Source organism: Oncorhynchus clarkii, chromosome 4 (assembly GCF_045791955.1).
Source record: "Oncorhynchus clarkii lewisi isolate Uvic-CL-2024 chromosome 4, UVic_Ocla_1.0, whole genome shotgun sequence".
Taxonomy (NCBI): domain Eukaryota; kingdom Metazoa; phylum Chordata; class Actinopteri; order Salmoniformes; family Salmonidae; genus Oncorhynchus; species Oncorhynchus clarkii.
In genome coordinates, this window is record NC_092150.1 from 46,430,708 (window position 1) to 46,455,326 (window position 24,619).

Consider the following 24,619-nt stretch of genomic DNA (forward strand, 5'->3'; position numbering starts at 1 on the left):
CGGGCTCTCTCAAGGACATTCAGAGACTTGTCCCGAAGCCACTCCTGCCTTGTCTTGGCTGTGGGATTGGGGTTGTTGTCCTCTTGGAAGGTAAACCTTTGCACCAGTCTGAGGCCCTGAGCACTCTGGGGCAGGTTTTCATCAAGGATCTCTCTGTACTATGCTCTGCTCAACTTTGCCTCAACCCTGCCTAGTCTCCCAGTCCCTGCCGCTGAAAAAACAATAAAACAGCATGATGCTGCCACCACCATGATTCACCATGGGATTGGGGTTGTTGTCCTCTTGGAAGGTAAACCTTTGCACCAGTCTGAGGCCCTGAGCCAGGTTTCAGGCCAAAAAGTTTAAGCTTGTTTCTCATAGTCTGAGAGTCCTTTAGGTGCCATTAGGCAAACACCAAGCAGGCTGTCATGGGCCTTTTACTGAGGAGTGCCTTCTGTCTGATCACTCTACAATAAAGACTTGATTGGTGGAGTGCTGCAGAGATGGAAGGTTCTCCCATCTCCACAGAGGAACTTGGTTACCTCCCTGACCAAGGCCCTTCTCCCTGATTGCTCAGTTTGGCTGGGTGGCCAGCTCTAGAAAAAGTATTGGTGGTTCCAAACTTCTTCCATTTAATAATGATGGAGGCCACTGTGTTCTTGGGGAACTTCAATGCTGCAGAAATGTTTTGGTACCCTTCCCCAGATATGTGCCTCGACACAATCCTGTCTCGGAGCTCTACGGACAATTCCTTCGGACTCATGGCTTGGTTTTTGCTCTGACATGCACTGTTAACTGTGAGACCTTATATAGACAAGTGTGTGCCTTTCCAAATCATGTCCAATCAATTTAATTTGCTTCAGGTCGATTCCAATCAAGCTGTAGAAACAGCTCAAGGATGATCAATGGAAACAGGAAGCATGTGATGTCAAATTCAAGTCTCATAGTAAAGGGTCTGAAAACGTATGTAAATAAGGTATTTAGTTTTTTTTAATATAAATCAGCAAACATTTCTAAAAACCTGTTTTCGCTTTGTCATTATGGGGTATTGTGTGTAGAGTGATGAGGAAATAAATTATTGTATCCATTTTAAAATAAGGAAAAAGAAAAGGAGTCCGAATAGTTTCTGAATGCACTGTGTGAAGGGCCTACAAGCATCAACTTTCAATTAATGCTTTTGTTCATATGTTTTGTGCGTATGAATTGAATATTGCCAAATGTGTCTGTAAAAAATATTATGCCTATTTAATTTAACCCTTGCTGTTAATAGATCGTAAAGGAGCATACAACTGACCTAAATGTTTGGAATGATAAGTTCACTTTCACATTTCATAGCCTTAAAACGTATTTCAAGAACAAGTGCACTATTTATCTCACATCTGAAGGCCGGGGGGCATTTAGGACGTCTACTGCGGATCGCTAAAATATTCTATGATTATGATCACACTTCCTCAACTCAAATATTATGGCGATACTATACCAGAGATGGATTTGTATGGTTTAGAAAAATGGGAACCAAGCTTCGAGTTATCAGTGTAACCCTGTTATTGCCTGGACTTGTTGAAATATCTTCACGCCTACAAAAAAACCCCTCCAGGCTTCTGTCATAACTGTCAATTTACTTGAAAAAAGAAAGAACTACAGGGGGAAGTTTGGACGAAAACTATTCCTGTCCGAATCGTCCTCTGGAATAATGGACATTCTGGGTTAACAATTACATAACCAACGTTCTCTAGTAATACTAGTCCAATGCGAATAGGGTTTGTATTTGTATTTATAGTGGATCCCCATTATCTGCTCCTGTCACAAATCCTCCCGGTGGTGCTGCTCATTCCGTTCACCAGCTCCGTCAGGAGGTCTACGTCACTGAACTGGATTCATTACCACCAACCCTGGACTGTCTTGTCTCATTATCTACACCTGGTTCCCATTCCCCCTGATTAATATGTGTATATATGTCACGCCCTGACCATAGAGAGCTTGTTATTCTCTATGTTGGTTAGGTCGGGGTGTGACTAGGGTGGGTCATCTAGGTAATTATATATCTACGTTGGCCTGGTATGATTCCAAATCAGAGGCAGCTGTTTATCGTTGTCTTTGATTGGGGATCATATTGAGGCAGCCATTTCCCCTTTTGTGCTTTATGGGATCTTGTTTATGTTAAGTTGCCTGTTAGCACTGAATTGTCGTCACGTTTAGTTTATTCTTTAGCATTTGCTTTAGTTTCACTTTATTCATTAAAATATGTGGAACTCTACGTACGCTGCGCCTTGGTCCGACCAATATTACGAACAACGTGACAATATACAGTATGTGCCCTCTGTTCCCATAGTCTGTTCTGGACTTGGGGACTGTGAAGAGACCGCCGGTGGCATGTCTTGTGGGGTATGCATGGGTGTCCGAGCTGTGTGCTAGTATTTTAAACAGACAGCTCTGTACCTTCAGCATGTCAACACCTCTTAAAATGCAATGAGGAAGTCATTCTCTCTTCCACTTTGAGCCATGAGAGATTGACATGCATGTCATTCATGTTAGCTCTCAGTGTACTTTTAAGGGCCAGCCCTGCTGCCCTGTTCTGAGCCAACTGCAATTTTCCCAAGTCCCTCTTTGTTGTGCTTGACCACACGACTGAACAGTAGTCCAGGTGCTTGTTTAATAGCCTACTGATTCCGTGAGCACCAAGTCTCATGCAATGGCACAATGTCGGATAAAGCAGATTTGGCTGTTTTTAATCTTTGCTATGCTGTAATAAAGGCTTTACAATAGTTTTTTCGTTAGAACAGACTGGCATTACTTAATTTTTTAGGGTTGTTTACACTGTTCCAAACAGGCAGAAAAATAATATTGTAATCTAACAGCATCTGTTTGTCACACATAATATGCACACAGCTCTTGCTCCTTCCTATACACTCCTTTTTCTTGATCTCCTTTTTATGGTTATTATTACCATTATTATTATGATCATCATTATAATAATAAGTAATGTCGTTATCATTAGTAGGACTTGTATAACCACCATTGAACTGTAGGCATAAGAGGGCATCCTGTTTAGTCTTAATACCGTAACTTACTTAGGCCAACATTTCAATATATAGGCTACTGAATCAATCATTAATTTGTTCATGCCATCACACTATGCGAGACATTCATGCTTTGAAATGCAATCAAGCATTTTAGTTTTAGAATGAAATAACAAAGGGAGCTTAGAATAATTTGCCGACACAACAAATAAACTGCAATTCAAGAATGCATGCAACAATTTTTTGTCTGCTGTAATAAAGGCTTTGTATGATTTATTTTGTGTTTGAACAGACTCTTTGGTACAGTTATTTATTTAGTGTTGTTTACACAGTTCCAAATGGTCAGAAAAAATTATAATATTGTAATTTAACAGCAGCTGTTTGGCACACATAATTCTCATACGCTTGCCCTTATACCCTCCTTTATCTTGATCTCCAGTAGTTTCCACAGCTAAGTCAAATGTCTTCCACAGATCTGACTTCCCCTTTCCCCCCTGAGCAACCAGTAAACATTCGCCCGTTTCGCATTTTCACATCTTCCTCATCCATTTTGCTGTCAACCTTACTGTGTTTGGAGTTTGTTATAACAAATGTATTGATGTGATTATGATAAGCTATAGGTCAGGCCCTATTGGTTATATGCAAGCGATGAGAGCGAGACAATGTGCGCCAGTCACACAGGCACTTGCTGTCATGTTTTTGATACAGTCTGACCTTTGATTAAATAATTAAGACACACAAATGACTCAAACAGTATGCTTATACCATCAGACAAGCTCAGTGCATATGTAGTTGGTTTTATTCAAGCACATATTGAAAAATACGTTTAAAAGTTTCGACCAATCGATTGGTCTTAAGAACAAGACGACTCTCGGTCAACCAAGATTTTATTTTGACGGGGAGAGCCCTAAACTAAAGCAAGCAGCAGTGACTGTACTGCACAGTCAATTAACAATTAAGAGTGAGAAAGAGACAAGAGAAACTGTGTACTGATGCTGGGAGCATTTTAAGGTCTCACCTTCATAGCGCAGAGCTAGCAGTAGCGGGATGAAAGAGGAGTCGGCAGTGAGCTCCAGGTAGAGTATGAAGCCCTCACTCACGATGCCACGCTCTGGAACATCGTCCAGGTCTGAGTCAAAGAGCAACGGAGCCATGGAGTTGTTTCCGCTTCGCACAATCAGCCTGACAAAGAGGGAGAATAAAGGATGGAGGGGAAGAAAGAAGAGTAGAGAGGCGGAAATCAAATCAAACTTCATTTGTCACATGCGCAGAATACAACAAGTGTAGACTTTACCGAGAAATGCTTACTTACAAGCCCTTAACCGACAGTGCTGTTCAAGAAGAGTTAAGAAAATATTTACAAAGTAGACTAAAATAAAAAGTAATAATAAAAAAGTAACACAATAAGAATAACAATAATGAGGTTATATACAGGGGGCACCGGTACCGATTCAGTGTGCAGGGGTACAGGTTATTTGAGGTCATTTGAACATGTAGGTGGGGGTGAAGTGACTATGCATAGATAATAAACAGCGAGTAGCAGCAGTGTACAAAAGGGAGGGGGAGGGTCAATGTAAATTGTCCGGTGGCGATTTTACAAATTGTTCAGCAGTCTTATGGCTTGGGTGTAGAAGCTGTTGAGGAGACTCTTGGTCCTAGACTTGGCACTCCGGTCCCGCTTGCCATGTGGTAGCAGAGAAAACAGTCTATAAATGGGGTGACTGGAGTCTCTGACAATTTTATGGGCTTTCCTCTGACACCGCCTATTATATAGGACCTGGATGGCAGAAAGCTTGGCCCCAGTGATGTACTGGGCCATTTGCACTACCCTCTTTAGAGCCTTACGGTCAGATGCCAAGCAGTTTCCATACTAGGCGGTGATGCAACCGGTCAGGATGCTTTTGATGGTGCAGCTGTTGAACCTTTTGAGGTTCTGGGGACCCGTGCCAAATCTTTTCAGTCTCCTGAGGGGGAAAGGTGTTGTCTTGCCCTCTTCAGAACTGTCTTGGTATGTTTGGACCATGATGGTTCCTTGGTGATGTGGACAGCAAGGAACTTGAAACTCTCGAACCCCCTCCACTACAGCCACGCCAATGGTAATGGGGCCTGTTCGGCCCACTTTTTCCTGTAGTCCACAATCAGCTCCTTTGTCTTTCTCACATTGAGGGAGAGGTTCTTGTCCTGGCACCACCTCATTGTTGGCGGTGATCAGGCCTACCACTGTTGTGTCATCAGCAAACTTAATGATGGTGTTGGAGTCGTGTTTGGCCACGCAGTTGTGGGTGAACAGGGAGTACAGGTGGGGACTAAGCACACACCCCTGAGGTGCCCCAGTGTTAAGGATCACCGTGGCAGATATGTTGTTGCCTACTTTTACCATCTTGGGGTGGCATGTCAGGAAGTCCATGATCCAGTTGCAGAGGGAGGTGTTTAGTCCCAGAGTCCTTAGCTTAGTGATGAGCTTCATGGGCATTACGGTGTTGAACGCTGAGCTGTAGTCAATGAACAGCATTCTCACTTCAGTGTTGCTTGCCTTGAAGCGAGCATAAAAGTCACTTAGCTTGTCTGGTAGGCTCACATCACTGGGCAGCTCGCATCTGGGTTTTCCTTTGTTGTCCGTAATAGTTTTCAAGCTCTGTCACATCCGACAAGCATCAGAGCCGGTGTGGTAGGATTCAATCTTAATCCTGTATTGACGCTTTGCTTGCTTAATTGTTCGTCTGAGGGCATAGCGGGATTTCTTATAAGTGTCTGGATTAGTCTCCTGCTCCTTGAAAGTGGCAGCTCTAGCCTTTAGCTCAATGTGGATGTTGCCTGTAATCCTTGGCTTCTGGTTGGGATATGTATGTACAGTCACTGTGGGGACGATGACTGAGGTGGTGTACTCCTCAATGCCATTGCATGAATCCTGGAACATATTCCAGTCTGTAATAGCAAAACAGTCCTGTAGTGTAGCATTCGCGCCATCTGACCATTTTCGTATTGAGCAAGTCACTGGTGCTTTAGTTTTCGCTTGTAAGCAGGAATCAGGAGGATAGAATTATGGTCAGATTTGCCAAATGGAGGGCGGGGGAGAGCTTTGTATGCAGGTGGGGAGAAAGGGGGTGCAGATGGAGGAAGAATAGCAGGTAGGAAGGAAGGATGGTAGAAAGGAAGGAAAGATGAAAGGAAGGAAAGAAGGGAGAAAAGAAGAGTGAAGGGAGAGAGGTTATTCCGTCAAGACGTTTAACAATGGTATTTGATTTTATTATGGATTCTCATTAGCTGCTGCCAAGGCCGCTACTCTACTACCACATATCTACAACAGAAAATCCATGTGTACGCGTGTGTGTTGTGCGTATGTTATCATGTGTGTGTGTGAATGCATGTGTCTGTGCCTGTGTGAGTGTCTCTTCACAGTCCCCGCTGTTCCATAAGGTGTATATCTATCTGTTTTCAAATCAGATTTTACTGCTTGCATGAGTTACTTGATGTGGAATAGAGTTCCATGTGGTCATGGCTCTATGTAGTACTGTGCTCCTCCCATAGTCTCAAATAAAATTGTATTTGTCACATGCTTCAAATACGAGACTGAAACGCTTATTTATACAAGCCCTAACCAACAATGCAGTTTAAAATGTATATATTATTATTTTTTGAACACCACCCCAAAAAATAATGAGAAGAAAAATAAATCAAAGTAACAAATAATTAATAGCAGCAGTAAAATAACAATAGCGAGGCTATATACTGGTGGTATCGGTACAGAGTCAATGTGCGGGGACACCGGTTAGTCGAGGTAATTGAGGTAATATGTACTTTATAGGTAGGGTTAGCGCATGGTCTATTTTCCTGAATATCCACCTGTCTGACCTGCCCAAAGTAAACAGGCCTGTCAGGCTCAGAAGCTTGGATATGCATATAACTGGTAGAATTGGATAAAAAACACCCTGAAGGTTCTAAAACTGTTAAAATAATGTCTGTGAGTATAACAGAACTGATATGGCAAGCAAATATCAGAGGAAAATCCATCCAGAATCTTTTGCAGTACCTATGGCTTCCACTAGATGTCAACAGTCTTTATACAAGGTTTCTGGCTTGTTTCTTGAAAAACGAACCAGTAGTTGTAGTGTATCCAAGGTGTCCCTCATTAGGAAAGTATTCTTGTGGCACGCTCTTAGTTATTTATCTTCCCTATTGAACATACTAATCTCTGTATTAAATATTATTGTTTATTTCGATATTAGAGTACCTGAGGATTAATTAGAAACATTGTTTGACTTGTTTGGACAAACATTACCAGTAACTTTTTGGATTCCTTTGTATGCATGTTGAACGAGTGGATTACTGAAATCAATGGCGCCAACTAAACAGACTTTATTGGATATAAAGAAGGACTTTATCGAACAAACCAACCATTCATTGTGTAGCTGGGACCCTTGGGATTGCAAACAGAGGAAGATCTTCAAAGATAAGTGATTTATTTTATCGCCATTTGTGATTTTGTGATGCCTGTGCTGGTTTGAAAAATATGTTGACGTGGGACACTGTCCTCAGATAATCGAATGCTATGCTTTCGACATAAATCTGACAACGCAGTTCGATTACCAAGATTCTTGAATGATGTAAGACACTTCTATTCCATGAATGTTTAATATTAAAAAAATATATTTTGAATTTGGCGCTCTGCAATTTCACCGGATGTGTCGAATTTGATCCCGCTAGCGGGATCCGTGCCCTAATGTAATCGGTGGCAGGGAAGTCAGACGCAGGAGAGCAGAACTTGGTAATAGCTGGAACAGTTTAAAAGCAAAACCCACGGCATAAAAATAACAAGAATAATTTGGTACAAAAACCCGTCGCGCACCAAACAACACATGCACAAGCACTTACAATAAACAATCCCACACAAAGACATGGGGAAAACAGATGGTTACATATACAACAAATGATTGAGGGAATTGAAACCAGGAAAAACAAGACAAAACACATGGAAAATGAAAAGTGGATCGATGATGGGTAGAAGACCGGCGACGCCGACCGCCGAGCACCGCCCAAACAAGGAGAGCACCCGACTTCGGTGGAAGTTGTGACAGCTAAGAGGTTTTTAAGGTGACTAAAATAACAGAGAGTCCTGCTTTCAACCTCCACGGCGAGTGACATGCCTCCATAGTTGCTTGGTAGGGTGAAGAATAGGAACATCCACTAAGTCATCCTGAAGCATCCTACTAACTCCATTATCCAGGGAATGTGGAGACCCCATCAGGGAGGAATCCCTGCAGGGCACCAGCCAGTTGGCTGCGGAGAGATGACAGAGCAGCAACACTCCCACCAACACAGCTCCTGCAGCGTTGAACATTTTTGTTAGCATCCTCCATTTGAAACTACAGGCTAGCTGGGCTTCTGTGTCTCTCTTCTTGAAAATAATTTACTAACAGTTTGCTATGAGCTTCAGTGGGTTCGCAAATACAGCCCTAACCCCGCCTCCCGAAACAAGCACAGCCAGTGAAATGGCAAACACACAAGCACACACCAGTACGGCAAACAAAGAGAAAACAGAGGCCTTACTCTCTCTATAGATCCTGGCTGCACATACACTGTACGAGCGGGAGATGACCAACTCGCAAGTTGGTGCTGTAGAAACAAGCAGTAAATTGCGGGCAGTGAGCCAAAACACCAGTCAACAAAGATCACTAAATACACTGTGGCATTCTCATAGTTGCAGTGTTAACTTGAATATAATCTTGGTTATTAACCCAGAACTAAAGTCTTGGTCAGATGCTCGATTAAGTTCTGGTTACATGCATGTTAAGAGAAGAGATAGAATGAGGTTTGGAACTGGAAAGAAGAGCTCCACCCTCACTCTTTGCAAGTTACAGACATGTCCAAACTACTGTAACTAATGCTGCTCATTATCTCACTCATCTTGTGGTATCATGACAGCTCTATGGTACGTAGTTTACGTAGTTTGTCCATGAGACAGCAACTCTAATAGAGCTTATTTACACAGGGTATTTGAACGTATTTTATACATCTTGCACCGATGTATAAAATAACATCCCTACTGAGAAAAAACAGCATAGACCAGCACACATTTCAAGCTGGTCCATGCTGTTTTATGCTGGTCCATGAAAGTCTATAACTGGTCAGTACTGTTCAGAGGCTGGTCAAGCTGGTCTGACCAGCATGGTCTAGCTGGTCAAGCTGGTCTAACTCAGCGATGGGCAACTTTGATGTGGGGGCCACAAAACAAAGTGGCGTACCCAGAGCTATACCCACACATGAAGTCAACTGATTTGTGCGATCAATCTATTTGTGCAGATAGACTACTTAACTCTCTTAACTAAATGCATTATAACAGTAGCAAGGGCCGGCCCTAGCTTTTTGGGGGCCCTAAGCAAGAGGGCCCCCATGGCGGATAGAAAATGTACATTTCCGGCAATTCTACACATTTTGCCATGGGGCATAGAGAAATGTTGCCGTTTTAACGCATATTTTCTGCAATTCTACACATTTTGCCATGGGGCAGAGAGAAAATATGTTAGAACTAATTTCCTGCAATTCTACACATTTTTCCATGACTCATGCCATGTTAATATGATATATGATATCTGAATTAGAGTGACTAATACAATCAATGTGGGCCCCCTACAGGTCAGGGCCCATGGGCACGTGTCCTGCTTGCCTGGTCGGTATTCGACATGTTTAGATAGCTGGCTAGACTAACTTACCAATCAAAAAACTGTTATCTGACATTGCTAATTGAGTGACTGTCAGTGACTGACATAACAAGAGAACAACCACATTTCAAAATATTTTTGTTGTTTGGTCTAGCTGGTGAAGCTGGTGACCAGCCTTCACTGTGTTTTAGGAACTGGTGACCAACATTCACTGTGTTTTGGACAGTGGTATGGTGGTGACCAAGCTGGTCCATGCTGTTCTATGCAGGTCCAACCTGGTTAAGTTGGTCAAACTGGCCTGACCACACCCATCATTATCATATTTTCCAGCATGCTCTATTGCAGTTGAGTTTTAAAATGGTTTTGTTTCAATATCATTTTAGTTTTGTTTGTTTTTGCATTTGATTAATTCATCTTATTTTACACAAAGATAAATAACATACATTTTTTCTAAACTAATCCAATATGTTAGATTGACTTCTTGCACTCATTACTGAAGTTTAGATGGTTTAGGTAGTCTCATTCAATCTTCTTTTTAATCCTGGCAGTCCTTCTGAATGCAGATTGGGGGTGAAGAAAAGTTCCAATTGTTGGATATCCCCACCCTGGCTGGATTCCACTGTGAATTAAACATCACTTTGCAAGCCAGCATGATATGACTTGATGCTGGTTACCAGTATTGGATTCTAGCTTGAAATACTTGCTACACTAGAAGTTAATGATAACAGCTGCATCTTCTCATGAAGCGTCGGAGGTTCCTTCGGTATCGGCCAACATTTTCATGGGATCACCGGGGAATAAGTTAGGTACTGCTTCACTGTAGTGTACTATTCCTATCATTTGTGGGGGGCGAGTTAGAGAAGCCCCTGATGGGGCTAGGGTTTGGCCTGAGGGCTCCGGCTCTAAATGGACAACAGCCATCAACTATTATTATGGGAAGCATGAGTGGAAGTCTGAAATACCCATACACTTTGTTTTCCTGGAGCTAAGATATTGGATTTATTAGAAATCATGCCCACCATCAAGAAACAGATTCCTGCTCAAACTGTTGTGTTCCATATTGGGTCTAATGATATTATGTGTGTGAAATCTGTAAAGCTAAGAGACAATTTCTTACATCTCTTGGAGAATGCTCAGAAATTAGCAGGACATATAATTGTCTCAGGCCCAATTCCATCTCGTCGTTGTGAGTGTTTTGGCCATCTTCGGTCTCTTCACCAGTGGTTAATATGTCTGACCAAGGACTTGGGCATGTCCTTCTGGAATAGGCCTGGCTACTTTGTGGAAGACGGAATTCACCTGGGTGAAAATAGCTCCCAGGTGTTATCATCAAACATTGGAAAGGTTATTGGCCAACTAAATTGATATGAGGACAATATTAGCATAACATGTTAGTCAGTTTATACCATCTCCACTTTGGTCTCTTTGAGAGTTCCACATGTTGTATCTGAAAGTGGTGACATGCCAAATGGTGCTAACCGGAGAAATGTAATTGCTATTCCTACTTTGTTTTTTTCCCCTAATAGGTATAAGGGTGGATATTGATCCAATACCTGCTGCTTATTCAAACCAGCCCACTGGTTTGAGGGAGATAGCCGATAGCAATTAGCTGTTTCAGGGGCATGGCGGACGTAAAGGTAATGGCGGACTGAACAAAGTTATGTAGGACACCTCAAGATAAAACGTAATATTCAATATTGGCAAGTTAGACTAAAATATTAGTACTACATAATCTGGCGGTTGATAACCTTCAACCTGGATAATAACACAAAACAAATCTTAAGACTAGAGACATTTATCAACAAATATTTTACGAAAACAAGCAACACCCAAACATGACGGAGAGTAAGACAGGGGAACCGATTTCAAAACGGAAACGTGACTCTTCTACAGACACAGACGATTTAATAATGTCACCACCGTGAATGGTAAAGGTCAAAACCGATCTGTTAAAATCAATAAATGACAAACTGGGTATACTTGAATTAGTTAGTAAGGATATAAAAGAGTTGAAGGCAAGCCTCGAGATGAGTGATGAAAAAGCTGCGACATTGGAGAAGGAAACACACAAGCTAAAAGGGACAGTCCATAAGATTGAAACCGAAATGAACAAAATTAAAAAGGACAGTTCTGAGGGAAGCCTTACTGGACATACAAACTAGATCAATGAGGGAGAATCTGGTACTTACAGGTATCCAGGAGAAAGAAGGGGAAGTTCCTGAATCTGTAGTTAGAGAGTTCCTCCTATATATTGATAACCAGTTGTTCAGAGACACAAAGACTACTCCATGTTTTTTTTAACTGCAAAGTTCTCATAGATGAGGAAAATAAACACAATTTTAGCCCGGTTATGGATTGTAACAATACAATAAAAAATATAGCTTTTCTATATATCTTCACATATAACTAATTGAACACACAAGCACTAATTCAACATAGTGAAAATAAAAACTAAGTAAACAGAAAGCACAGTATGTGTGGATGGTGTGGTGTATGTTTATTTTGATTTGTTATGTTTGTAAGTTGAGTGAGTGAGTAATGAAATGGTTGCATATCCCAGAGCCAATGTATTAGTGTGGGCCGGGGTATGAGAGGGCTTCAATGTTGTTCAGATGATGGATATACTTTTATAATGAATTATACGTCTTATTTATTTATTGTCCTATCGTGGTGGAACAGTTTTAAAATAGTAGATACATTTGATTTGTTATTGTCCTATCATGGGGAACTACATTTTAAAAATAAATTATATCCAATTATTTATTTATGATCCTATTTTAATGGTACGGTCCATGACCCTATACCCTAGACACCCACCTGAATGACCTAGAGACTCAGGAGAAGTCCCTAACTGTTTTATGTGCATGCTGTAAGTGGTCTGTATGCAGCCAAATGATGGTCAGAGACAAAGAGCAGCACTGCCCCCTCAATATTCTGAGCCTGCTTGGCAGGGTTGGTCCTGCAAAGCCAAAGCCCCCTAAAGGGAGAGCATACTACACAAGGACATTCTCAAAGCTGCTAATGAGAACCTTGATGACCTTGTACCTAGCCGGTGGGGATTTCGGTGGGTTGCCCCCACCCAGGCAGTGGCAGTGCTGGCAACACTAGCTGCAGTAACCCATGGGGAGGGGGTGACACTCGGACATTCAGAGAGGGGGTATATTATTGTGACCCTAGTGGCACAGAATTAAAGTTGGACTGCATGGAGATGCTTGGGAATATGGTCAATACGGGTGACCGTATTGTGGGTGTTTCAGGGAAAAGGTGTACATTTGACCTCCATCATCTAGGATGTGACAATGGTAAATAAAATCTCTTAATTTTTGCCTATTTTTTTGTGCGGTCTTGCAAGCCTTCTCGTGCAGCTGCAACTGCAGGTACATTTGTAAATCAAGAACTATCTTGAGTTAGGCTCTGGGGTGGTGAAATTGTTGAGTTAGTGAGTTGTGTGGGGGTATTGGTTGAGTGTGTGTGGGTGTATGTGTGTATCCCACAACTGTTGCGAAGAAGTAAAAGATGTTAGGGACAATAGAGGATGATCCACAGCTATATATAATACAAATCGAGGTGAGGGCGATGGAAATGCATTTGGCAGTTAATCTACTTCAATTCGGTAAATGGCACTGTGTGCTCTTTTCAAAGGATGGATCCCAGTCGGTTATGGGTTATGGGATACAGTAGGTCGAGGGTGGTCTCCCGGGCATTGGGATGACAAACCAACTCGGGATGAGGAGGGCTTTTAGCGGGTGCAATAGTAGGGACCAATTGGAGGTTTACTTAGTAGAAAGGCAAAGATCATGGTACAGCTATATAGACACTCAATCATCATGTTACTTTTTAATGGTACGTTTACAAACATATATTTTGATAAAAATAATTGAAAGTTGTGTCTCATTATGATAGGTGGTGAAATAAATATAGCCAGTTACAATTGTAATGGCCTAGCAGATAATAAGAAAATACAATCAGTATTTACCTGGCTAAAAGAGAAGGAATATAATATATATTGTTTACAGGAAACCCATTCAACAGTTTTAGATGAAGTTTTGTGGAAAAATAACTGGGGGGGCGAAATATATTTCTCCCATGGGCAAAGAAATTCAAAAGATGTGATGGTTTTAATTAACAGTAATTTTGATCCAAATGTGCAAATTGTCCAAACAGATCCTCAGGGTAGATGGATTACTGGACAATAAACAGATATGGCTTATTAACCTATACGGTCCGAATAATGATGATCCAAGCTTCTTTTAAAATATATATAATAATCTATCAACTCTACAAGCAACACTAGACTCTATTATTATGGTGGGAGATTTTAATACGGTCTTAAATACCTCTATGGACTGGAAAGGAAATCACACTACAAACTACAAACTATCACCCTCAGGCACTTAAGGAAATCATGAATGTCATGGATATATTGGAATTAGTGGATATATGGAGACTTAAATACCCTGACCTAGTGAGATATACATGGCGGAGGCTTAATCAAGCTAGTCAGTCGCCTTGACTACTTTCATATACCATTCTCTCTGGCACCAAAAGTTTAAAAAGTGTTGATAGGGGACATAATGCAGTCGGATCATCACATAATTGGCATATACAGTGCCTTGCAAAAGTATTCGGCCCCCTTGAACTTTGCGACCTTTTGCCACATTTCAGGCCTCAAACATAAAGATATAAAACTGTATTTTTTCGTGAAGAATCAACAACAAGTGGGACACAATCATGAAGTGGAACGACATTTATTGGATATTTCAAACTTTTTTAACAAATCAAAAACTGAAAAATTGGGCGTGCAAAATTATTCAGCCCCTTTACTTTCAGTGTAGCAAACTCTCTCCAGAAGTTCAGTGAGGATCTCTGAATGATCCAATGTTGACCTAAATGACTAATGATGATAAATACAATCCACCTGTGTGTAATCAAGTCTCCGTATAAATGCACCTGCACTGTGATAGTCTCAGAGGTCCGTTAAAAGCGCAGAGAGCATCATGAAGAACAAGGAACACATCAGGCAGGTCCGAGATACTGTTGTGAAGAAGTTTAAAGCCGGATTTGGATACAAAAATATTTCCCAAGCTTTAAACATCCCAAGGAGCACTGTGCAAGCGATAATATTGAAATGGAAGGAGTATCAGACCACTGCAAATCTACCAAGACCTGGCCGTCCCTCTAAACTTTCAGCTCATACAAGGAGAAGACTGATCAGAGATGCAGCCAAGAGGCCCATGATCACTCTGGATGAACTGCAGAGATCTACAGCTGAGGTGGGAGACTCTGTCCATAGGACAACAATCAGTCGTATATTGCACAAATCTGGCCTTTATGGAAGAGTGGCAAGAAGAAAGCCATTTCTTAAAGATATCCATAAAAAGTGTCGTTTAAAGTTTGCCACAAGCCACCTGGGAGACACACCAAACAGGTGGAAGAAGGTGCTCTGGTCAGATGAAACCAAAATTGAACTTTTTGGCAACAATGCAAAACGTTATGTTTGGCGTAAAAGCAACACAGCTGAACACACCATCCCCACTGTCAAACATGGTGGTGGCAGCATCATGGTTTGGGCCTGCTTTTCTTCAGCAGGGACAGGGAAGATGGTTAAAATTGATGGGAAGATGGATGGAGCCAAATACAGGACCATTCTGGAAGAAAACCTGATGGAGTCTGCAAAAGACCTGAGACTGGGACGGAGATTTGTCTTCCAACAAGAAATGATCCAAAACATAAAGCAAAATCTACAATGGAATGGTTCAAAAATAAACATATCCAGGTGTTAGAATGGCCAAGTCAAAGTCCAGACCTGAATCCAATCGAGAATCTGTGGAAAGAACTGAAAACTGCTGTTCACAAATGCTCTCCATCCAACCTCACTGAGCTCGAGCTGTTTTGTAAGGAGGAATGGGAAAAAATGTCAGTCTCTCGATGTGCAAAACTGATAGAGACATACCCCAAGCGACTTACAGCTGTAATCGCAGGAAAAGGTGGCGCTACAAAGTATTAACTTAACCTCTTGGAACTCCCCATACCGGATCCGGTATCAGGAATACAGACTCAAGCTCATTACCATAACGCAACGTTAACTATTCATGAAAATCGCAAATGAAATGAAATAAATATGCCATCTCGCAAGCTTAGCCTTTTGTAAACAAAACTGTCATCTCAGATTTTCAAAATATGCTTCTCAACCATAGGAAAACAATAATTTGTGTAACAGTAGCTAGCAAACAAAGGATTTAGCGTTAGCATTAGCGTTAGCATCCAGCACGCAACATTTCAACAAAAACATAAAAGCCTTCAAATAAAATCATTTACCTTTGAAGAACTTCTGATGTTTTCAATGAGGATACTCTCAGTTGGATAGCAGATGCTCAGTTTTTCCAAAAAGATTCTTTGTGTATTAGAAATAGCTCCGTTTTATACATCACATTTGGCTACCAAAAAAAACCCGAAAATTCAGTCCTCAAAACGCGAACTTTTTTCCAAATTAACTCCATAATATCGACTGAAAACATGGCAAACGTTGTTTAGAATCAATCATCAAGGTGTTTTTCACATATCTCTTCATTGATACATCGTTCTTGGACACATGCTTTCTCCCCTGAATCAAATGGTAAAGTGGAAGCAGCTGGCAATTGCGCACCGAATTCGACGCAGGACACCAGGCGGACACTTGGAAAATGTAGTCTCTTATGGTCAATCTTCCAATGATATGCCTACAAATACGTCACAATGCTGCTAAGACCTTGGGCGAACGACAGAAAGTGTAGGCTCATTCCTTGCGCAATCACAGCCATATAAGGAGACAATGAAAAACAGAGCTTCAGAAATTCTGCTAATTCCTGGGTGATGCATCATCTTGGTTTCGCCTGTAGAATGAGTTCTGGGGCACTTACAGACAAAATCTTTGCAGATTCTGAAACTTCAGAGTGTTTTCTTTCCAAAACGGTCAAGAATATGCATAGTCGAGCATCTTTTCGTGACAAAATATCGCGCTTAAAACGGGAACGTTTTTTATCCAAAAATGAAATAGCGCCCCTAGAGATCCAAGAGGTTAAGGGGGCTGAATAATTTTGCACGCCCAATTTTTCAGTTTTTGATTTGTTAAAAAAGTTTGAAATATCCAATAAATGTCGTTCCACTTCATGATTGTGTCCCACTTGTTGTTGATTCTTCACAAAAAAATACAGTTTTATATCTTTATGTTTGAAGCCTGAAATGTGGCAAAAGGTCGCAAAGTTCAAGGGGGCCGAATACTTTCGCAAGGCACTGTAGCTGATTTTGAAAAGGCTTTTGACAAAGTACGACTGGAGTTTATATATAAATGCCTAGAATATTTCAATTTTTGGGAATCTCTTATAAAATGGGTTAAGGTTACGTATAGTAACCCTAGGTGTAAAATAGTAAATAATGGCTACATCTCAGAAAGTTTTAAACGATCTAGAGGAGTAAAACAAGGTTGTCCACTATCGGTATATCTATTTATTATTGCCATCGAAATGTTAGCTGCAAAGATTAGATCAAACAATAATATTAAGGGATTAGAAACCCGTGGCTTAAAAACTAAGGTGTCATTGTATGCTGATGATTCATGTTTTCTTTTAAAACCACAATTGGAGTCTCTCCACGGCCTCTTAGAGGATCTAGATACTTTTGCTATCCTCTCTGGATTAAAACCAAATTATGATAAATGTACCATATTACGTATTGGATCACTAAAAAATGCACATTTTACATTACCATGTAGTTGACCAATTAAATGGTCTGACGGAGATGTGGACATACTCGGTATACAAATACCAAAATAAATAAATTATCTCACTACAATACATCTTTATAGAAAGTTAGCAAAAATAGATAAGATCTTGCTGCCATGGAAAGGAAAATACCTGTCTATTTGTGGAAAAATCACCCTGATTAACTCCTTAGTTATATCACAGTTGACCTATTTGCTTATGGTTTTGCTTACACCTAGCGACCTGCTTTTTAAATTATATGAACAAAAAATATTCAATTTGATTTGGAACGGCAAACCAGATAAAATTAAAAGGGCCTATTTATATAACGAATATGAATTCGGTGGGCAGAAATAATTAAATATTAAAGCATTAGACCTCTCACTAAAGGCATCAGTCATTCAAAAGTTATACTTAAATCCAAACTGGTTCTCTAGTCAATTGGTACGAATGTCTCATCCTATATTCAGGAAGGGCCTTTTCCCCCCTTTATTCAGATTACACCTGCTCACTTTCGGTTGTTTGAAAAGGAAATAATCTCCAAAATATCTTTATTTTTTTAAACAAGCCTTAGAAAGTTGGTTGCAATTTCAGTTTAATCCACCTGAAAGGACGGAACAAATAGTACAACAAATATTGTGGTTAAATTCAAATATACTAATCGATAAAAAAAACTGTATTTATCGAATAATTTTTTTAAAAAGGTATAATTTTAGTGAATGATATCATAAATAGGACTGGTGGAGTTATGTCGCACATGCAGCTAACACAGACATATGGAAATGTCTGCTCTACCCAAAATTACAACCAATTAATTGCAGCATTACCACAAAAATGGAACAGGCAAGTAGAAGGGGAAAAAGTAAGGAACTTGTATGCCGGCCCTGTATTAAAGATCATAAATGGTTAAAGAAAAGTGTGATAAATAAAAACATATACCAATTTCATTTAAGGACCAAAAATCTGACAGCTGTGCCATATAAATTGCAAAATAGTTGGGAAGAGATTTTCGATGTACCCATTCCATGGCACATGGTTTTATGAATTGATACAAAAAACAACGGCGGATTCAAAACTTCAAATTTTTCAATATAAATTACTATACAAAATTCTTGCAACTAATAGAATGTTATAAATATGGGGGATACAATCTTTCCAGCTCTGCAGATTCTGCTGTGAGGAGGCAGAGTCATTAGATCATTTATTTTGGTATTGTCCATATGTAGCTCATTTTTGGTCACAGGTCCAGGAATGGCTGAAGAATTGCAACATTTGCCTAGAACTAACACTACAGATAGCAATACTGGGTGGTTTGAAAAGCCATAGTTAATCAATCAATAATATAATTATTATTTTAGCAAAAAAAATATTTTTAATTTACAATCTGTAGAAGCTATGAGAATATTCCTTTGTGAAGGAATATTTGTTTGTTCAATTCCTTTGTGAAGCATCACAGCACAGTTGAAAAATGTATGACAAGTAGAAATCTGAAATGGATGATGTTGAGAGACAGATGGGAGGGGTTGAATGGAGCTGAAGGGTGGGACTAATAACAAGATAAACAATGTAAAGCATACGGGATCTGTAAAATGTATATAGGTTCGGAACTTTTGTGAAATAGCATAGTTACAAATAGAAATCAAACTGGATGGACATCAGAAATAGAGGAAGGACTAAGAACAAACAAGAGAGAACTATTGTAAAGTAGACTGTGTCTGTAGAATGTGTATAAAATGTATGGATTGAAGGTAGAAGCAGAAGTGTTTATTAGTTTACGTCAATTGGGGGATCGGCGGTAGGGTTTGCGGGGAATAATAATAAAGGTATATTCTTTAAAAAAGTATGTATGTCTATATAGGTATGTGTATGTATATATGTGTATATATATACAGTATGCATGCGTGTATGGATATATATATATATATATATATATATATATATATTTTCCCCAAAAATATGGGGGATTGGAAATGATGCAGACAATTACATTGGAAGCAACATTCTTTCCGCAATATTAATCTGATCCACCCTCTAAAAAAATACAAAAAATAAATAGGTTTAATCCAATCTTTGAGTCTCCTGTTGTTCTGAAATCTCAAAGTAATCTGACTTGTATTGAAACTCTGTATGATTTTAAATGCAGAAAAGGTTTGACATTTTTACATCTTAATATTCATAGTTTATTACCTAAAGTGGATCATGTCAAGATCTGGGCCTCTCAGGCAGACCCTGATATTTGTATTGTATCTGAGACCTGGTTAACTGATAAAACCCTGCACTGAGGTTTCTATGGATGGTTACAATGTGTTTAGGGCTGATAAGAAAGTCAAAGGTGGTGGTGTTGCTATTTACACAAGGAATATTCTTTCTGTGTCTCTGTTAATGGCTACCTCCAGTCCTAAACTATTTTAATTGTTGGCTTTAAGTCTTCAGTTGGGTTCAAAGTAAAAAATAACAGTTATAAGAATCTATCATCCACCCTCTGCCAAGAAGTGTGGACTAAACGAATTTACTGATTTAATTACCATTTTTACTACCACAGAGGTGTTGATCGCCAGAGATTTTAATCTTGCATGGGGAACGCAGGATGCTGACTGTTTAAACAACTTTGGACAAGTGGGCTTTGTAATCAGCAGTCAAAATTAGATTAGTACAAAACTTAAAGGACCCTATGAAATCGAATTTGATTGACCTCATATTTACAAAAACTCCAGAGAAATATGCTGGGAGTGGGGTATTTGCTTAGGATATTAGTGACCACTGTCCCATTATATGTGTCAGGGATATACGGATGCCTCGATCCAATCCTCTTTATCAACAAGAGGAATTTAAAACATTTCAATTAGCAAGCCTTTTTTGTGACCTTTATTTTTGGGATTTTGATTGTATTGCATCTATACCTGACCCAGAGGTGGCTCTGAACCCCTTCACAAATGTTTTCAATTGTATTGTAGATAAACATGCTCCCTTTAAAAAATGGAGAATTAAAAATCGGTCTTGCCCTTGGTTCAGTCCAGAGCTATCTGAAGTCATGCACAACAGAGATGCTGCCTGGGCCAAAGCTAGACTCACAGACTCCGGCCCAGACTGGCAGTATTTTAGGCGATTGAGAAATCTGTGTGTAAAACTAGTTAAAAAAGCTAAATCAGATTATTATGTTAATACACTATCTGAATGTACAGGGAACCCAGCAAAATTCTGGAAAGCTGTTAAAACACTGAAGGGTTGTGTCTCCTCTTCTCTCCCCAAATTAAATAATTTAGATTCTGGCCCTATTACTGACAAAATTGATATAATTAATTAATTTAATCACCATTTTATATCTGCAGGCTTAATATTTGAATGTATTTCAAAGCCAGCTCTTGAATAGAGTAGTTTGGATGTAGATGGTGAAAATCTATTGAATGATACTAAAAATGCTGGTCAGGAGTTTTCTTTTCGGGAATTCACTGATAAAGAAGTCCTGGAAGCTTTGTTTACCTTTCTAGCGCAGGGGTTCCGCTAGCGGAACACCTCGACAATATTCCGCTGAAAAGGCGAAATTCAAAAATATTTTTTATATATATGTAACTTTCACACATTAACAAGTCCAATACAGCAAATGAAATATAAACATCTTGTTAATCTACCCATCGTGTCCGATTTAAAGATAGACTTCTCCCTAACCTTTTTGGGATATGGGGCAGCATTTTCACTTTTGGATGAATAGCCTGCCCAGAGTGAACCTACTCTGTCCCAGATGCTAATATATGCATATTATTATTAGTATTGGATAGAAAACACTCTGATGTTTCTAAAACTGTTTGAATGATGTCTGTGAGTATAACAGAACTCATATGGCAGGCGAAAACCTATCCTCCCGATTCCTGCTTACAAGCAACAATTAAAGCAGGAATCACCAGTGACTCGGTCTTTAAAAAAGTGGTCAGATGAAGCAGATGCTAACAAAGCAGTCCTGTAGTTTAGCACAGACTGGAATATGTTCCGGGATTCTTCCGATGGCGTTGAGGAGTACATCACATCAGCCACTGGTTTTATCAATAAGTGCATCGAGGACATCATCCCCACAGTGACTGTACTTACATACCCCAACCAGAAGCCATAGATTACAGAAAACATTCGCATTGAGCTAAAGGGTAGAGCTGCCACTTTCAAGGAGCGGGTCTTTAATCCGGAAGCATATAAGAAATCCTGCTATGCCCTCCGACGAACCATCAAACAGGCAAAGCGTCAATACAGGATTAAGATCGAATCAAACTACACCGAATCGTACTACACCGGCTCCAACACTCGTCGGATGTGGAAGGGCTTGCAAACTATTACAGACTGCAAAGGGAAGCACAGCTGAAAGCTGCCAGTGACACGAGACTTCTCCTTAACCTTTTTGGGATATGGGGCAGCATTTTCACTTTTGGATGAATAGCCTGCCCAGAGTGAACCTACTCTGTCCCAGATGCTAATATATGCATATTATTATTAGTATTGGATAGAAAACACTCTGCAGTTTCTAAAACTGTTTGAATTATGTCTGTGAGTATAATAGAACTCATATTGCAGGCAAAAACCTGAGAAATTCCACTTCATGTTTGTATAATTTCTGGAGGTGGCAGATTTTCAACCAAGCTCTCATTGAAATTACAGCGAGATATGGATGAGTTTTCACTTCCTACGCCTTCCACTAGATATCAGCAGTCAATAGAACTTTGTCTGATGACTCTAATGTGAAGGGGAGTCGAATGAGACAGGAAATAGTCACCAGTGCCACGAGTTGACCATTCTTTCACCATGCGCGTTCACAGGGGAAGGACCTGCGTTCCACTGGTCATCTGAAGTCATTCTAATTCTCCGGTTGGAACGTTATTCAAGATATATGTAAAAAACATTCTAAAGATTGATTCAGTACATAGTTTGACATGTTTCTATTGACTGTTACGGAACTTTTGGACATTTTGTCACGTTATAGTGGACTTTGGAATTGTTTACCAAACGCGCGAACCAAAGTAGCTAATTGGACATAAATAACGGACATTTTCGAACAAATCAAGCATTTATTGTGGACCTGGGATTCCTAGGACTGCATTCTGATGAAGTTCATCAAAGGTAAGGAAACATTTATCATGTATTTTCTGGTTTCTGTTGACTCCAACATGGCGGCTAATTTGGCTTCTGTTCTGAGCGCCGTCTCAGATTATTGCATGTGTTGTTTTTTCCGTAAACTTTTTTTTAAATCTGACACAGCAGTTGCATTGAGGAGAGGTTTATCTATAATTCCATGTGTATAACTTGTATTATCATCTACATTTATGATGAGTATTTCTGTTGAAACGATGTGGCTATGCAAAATCACTTGATGTTTTTGGAACTAGTGAATCTAATACGCCAATGTAAACTCAGATTTTTTTATTTAAATATTAACTTTATCAAACAAAACATACATGTATTGTGTAATATGAAGTCCTATGAGTGTCATCTGATGAAGATAATTCAAGGTTAGTGATTAATTTTATCTCTATTTCTGCTTTTTGTGAATGCTATATTTTGCTGGAAAATGGCTGTGCTTATTGTGGTTTGGTGGAGACCTAACATAATCACTTGTAGTGCTTCGCTGAAAAGCCTATTTGAAATCGGACACTTTGGTGGGATTAACAACAAGATTAACTTTAAAATGATATGAGACACATGTATGTTTTAGGAATTGTAATTATGAGATTTCTGTGGTTTGAATTTGGAGCCCTCTATTTTCACTGGTAGATGTCCTATCGATCCCTTTACTGGCATTGCAGCCATAACAAGTTAAACATTTGGATAATAAAGCATTTAAAGCATTGTGAAGATATAAGACACCTGCATTTGTTTATTAGGCACTTTGTGCAGTCTGACTGTCACGTGTGCTCCCTCTCCAGCCTATAGGTCACCAGGCTGCTCGTTACTGCTGTTTTGAGTAAGAAATGTAACACTTTAGAATTTATAAGCATCGAAGCATCGAATACATTGCAAGTTGAGGGATTTTCACAACAGTAGGCGGGCTAATAGGAAACATTTGCATTATGGGCTACACCTCCTACAGTACATTACATTAAAACTAGTTAAAAAAGCTAAATCAGATTATTATGTTAATACACTATCTGAATGTACAGGGAACCCAGCAAAATTCTGGAAAGCTGTTAAAACACTGAAGGGTTGTGTCTCCTCTTCTCTCCCCAAATTAAATAATTTAGATTCTGGCCCTATTACTGACAAAATTGATATAATTAATTAATTTAATCACCATTTTATATCTGCAGGCTTAATATTTGAATGTATTTCAAAGCCAGCTCTTGAATAGAGTAGTTTGGATGTAGATGGTGAAAATCTATTGAATGATACTAAAAATGCTGGTCAGGAGTTTTCTTTTCGGGAATTCACTGATAAAGAAGTCCTGGAAGCTTTGTTTACCTTTCTAGCGCAGGGGTTCCGCTAGCGGAACACCTCGACAATATTCCGCTGAAAAGGCGAAATTCAAAAATATTTTTTATATATATGTAACTTTCACACATTAACAAGTCCAATACAGCAAATGAAATATAAACATCTTGTTAATCTACCCATCGTGTCCGATTTAAAGATAGACTTCTCCTTAACCTTTTTGGGATATGGGGCAGCATTTTCACTTTTGGATGAATAGCCTGCCCAGAGTGAACCTACTCTGTCCCAGATGCTAATATATGCATATTATTATTAGTATTGGATAGAAAACACTCTGATGTTTCTAAAACTGTTTGAATGATGTCTGTGAGTATAACAGAACTCATATGGCAGGCGAAAACCTATCCTCCCGATTCCTGCTTACAAGCAACAATTAAAGCAGGAATCACCAGTGACTCGGTCTTTAAAAAAGTGGTCAGATGAAGCAGATGCTAACAAAGCAGTCCTGTAGTTTAGCACAGACTGGAATATGTTCCGGGATTCTTCCAATGGCGTTGAGGAGTACATCACCAGTGCCAGCCGGGCTAATAGGAAACATTTGCATTATGGGCTACACCTCCTACAGTACTACTATATTTGTGAAAAACAAGTGTTTTCAAAATGCCTCCAATTGTTCATCACTACTGTAAATAAACACAGCATCTTGTTTACATTCTTTATTTTAACCACAATGTCACACATAATTTGTACCTACCTTTCCAATTACTTTTAGAGTTTGGGATTTACAAATGTGCACTTTTTATTATTAGTTACATCG

The 24,619-nt window shown here is 39.7% G+C and overlaps 1 protein-coding gene across 1 annotated transcript in view; it reads right to left on the minus strand.

Moving 5' to 3' along the window:
- LOC139406893 (seizure protein 6 homolog) overlaps window positions 1–24,619 on the minus strand; it is an 81,731-nt gene that overhangs the window by 21,858 nt on the left and 35,254 nt on the right. The window contains exon 8 of the mRNA XM_071150028.1: window positions 4,018–4,181. Coding sequence (XP_071006129.1) covers window positions 4,018–4,181 — 164 coding nt within the window. The remainder of the gene's footprint in view (window positions 1–4,017; window positions 4,182–24,619) is intronic.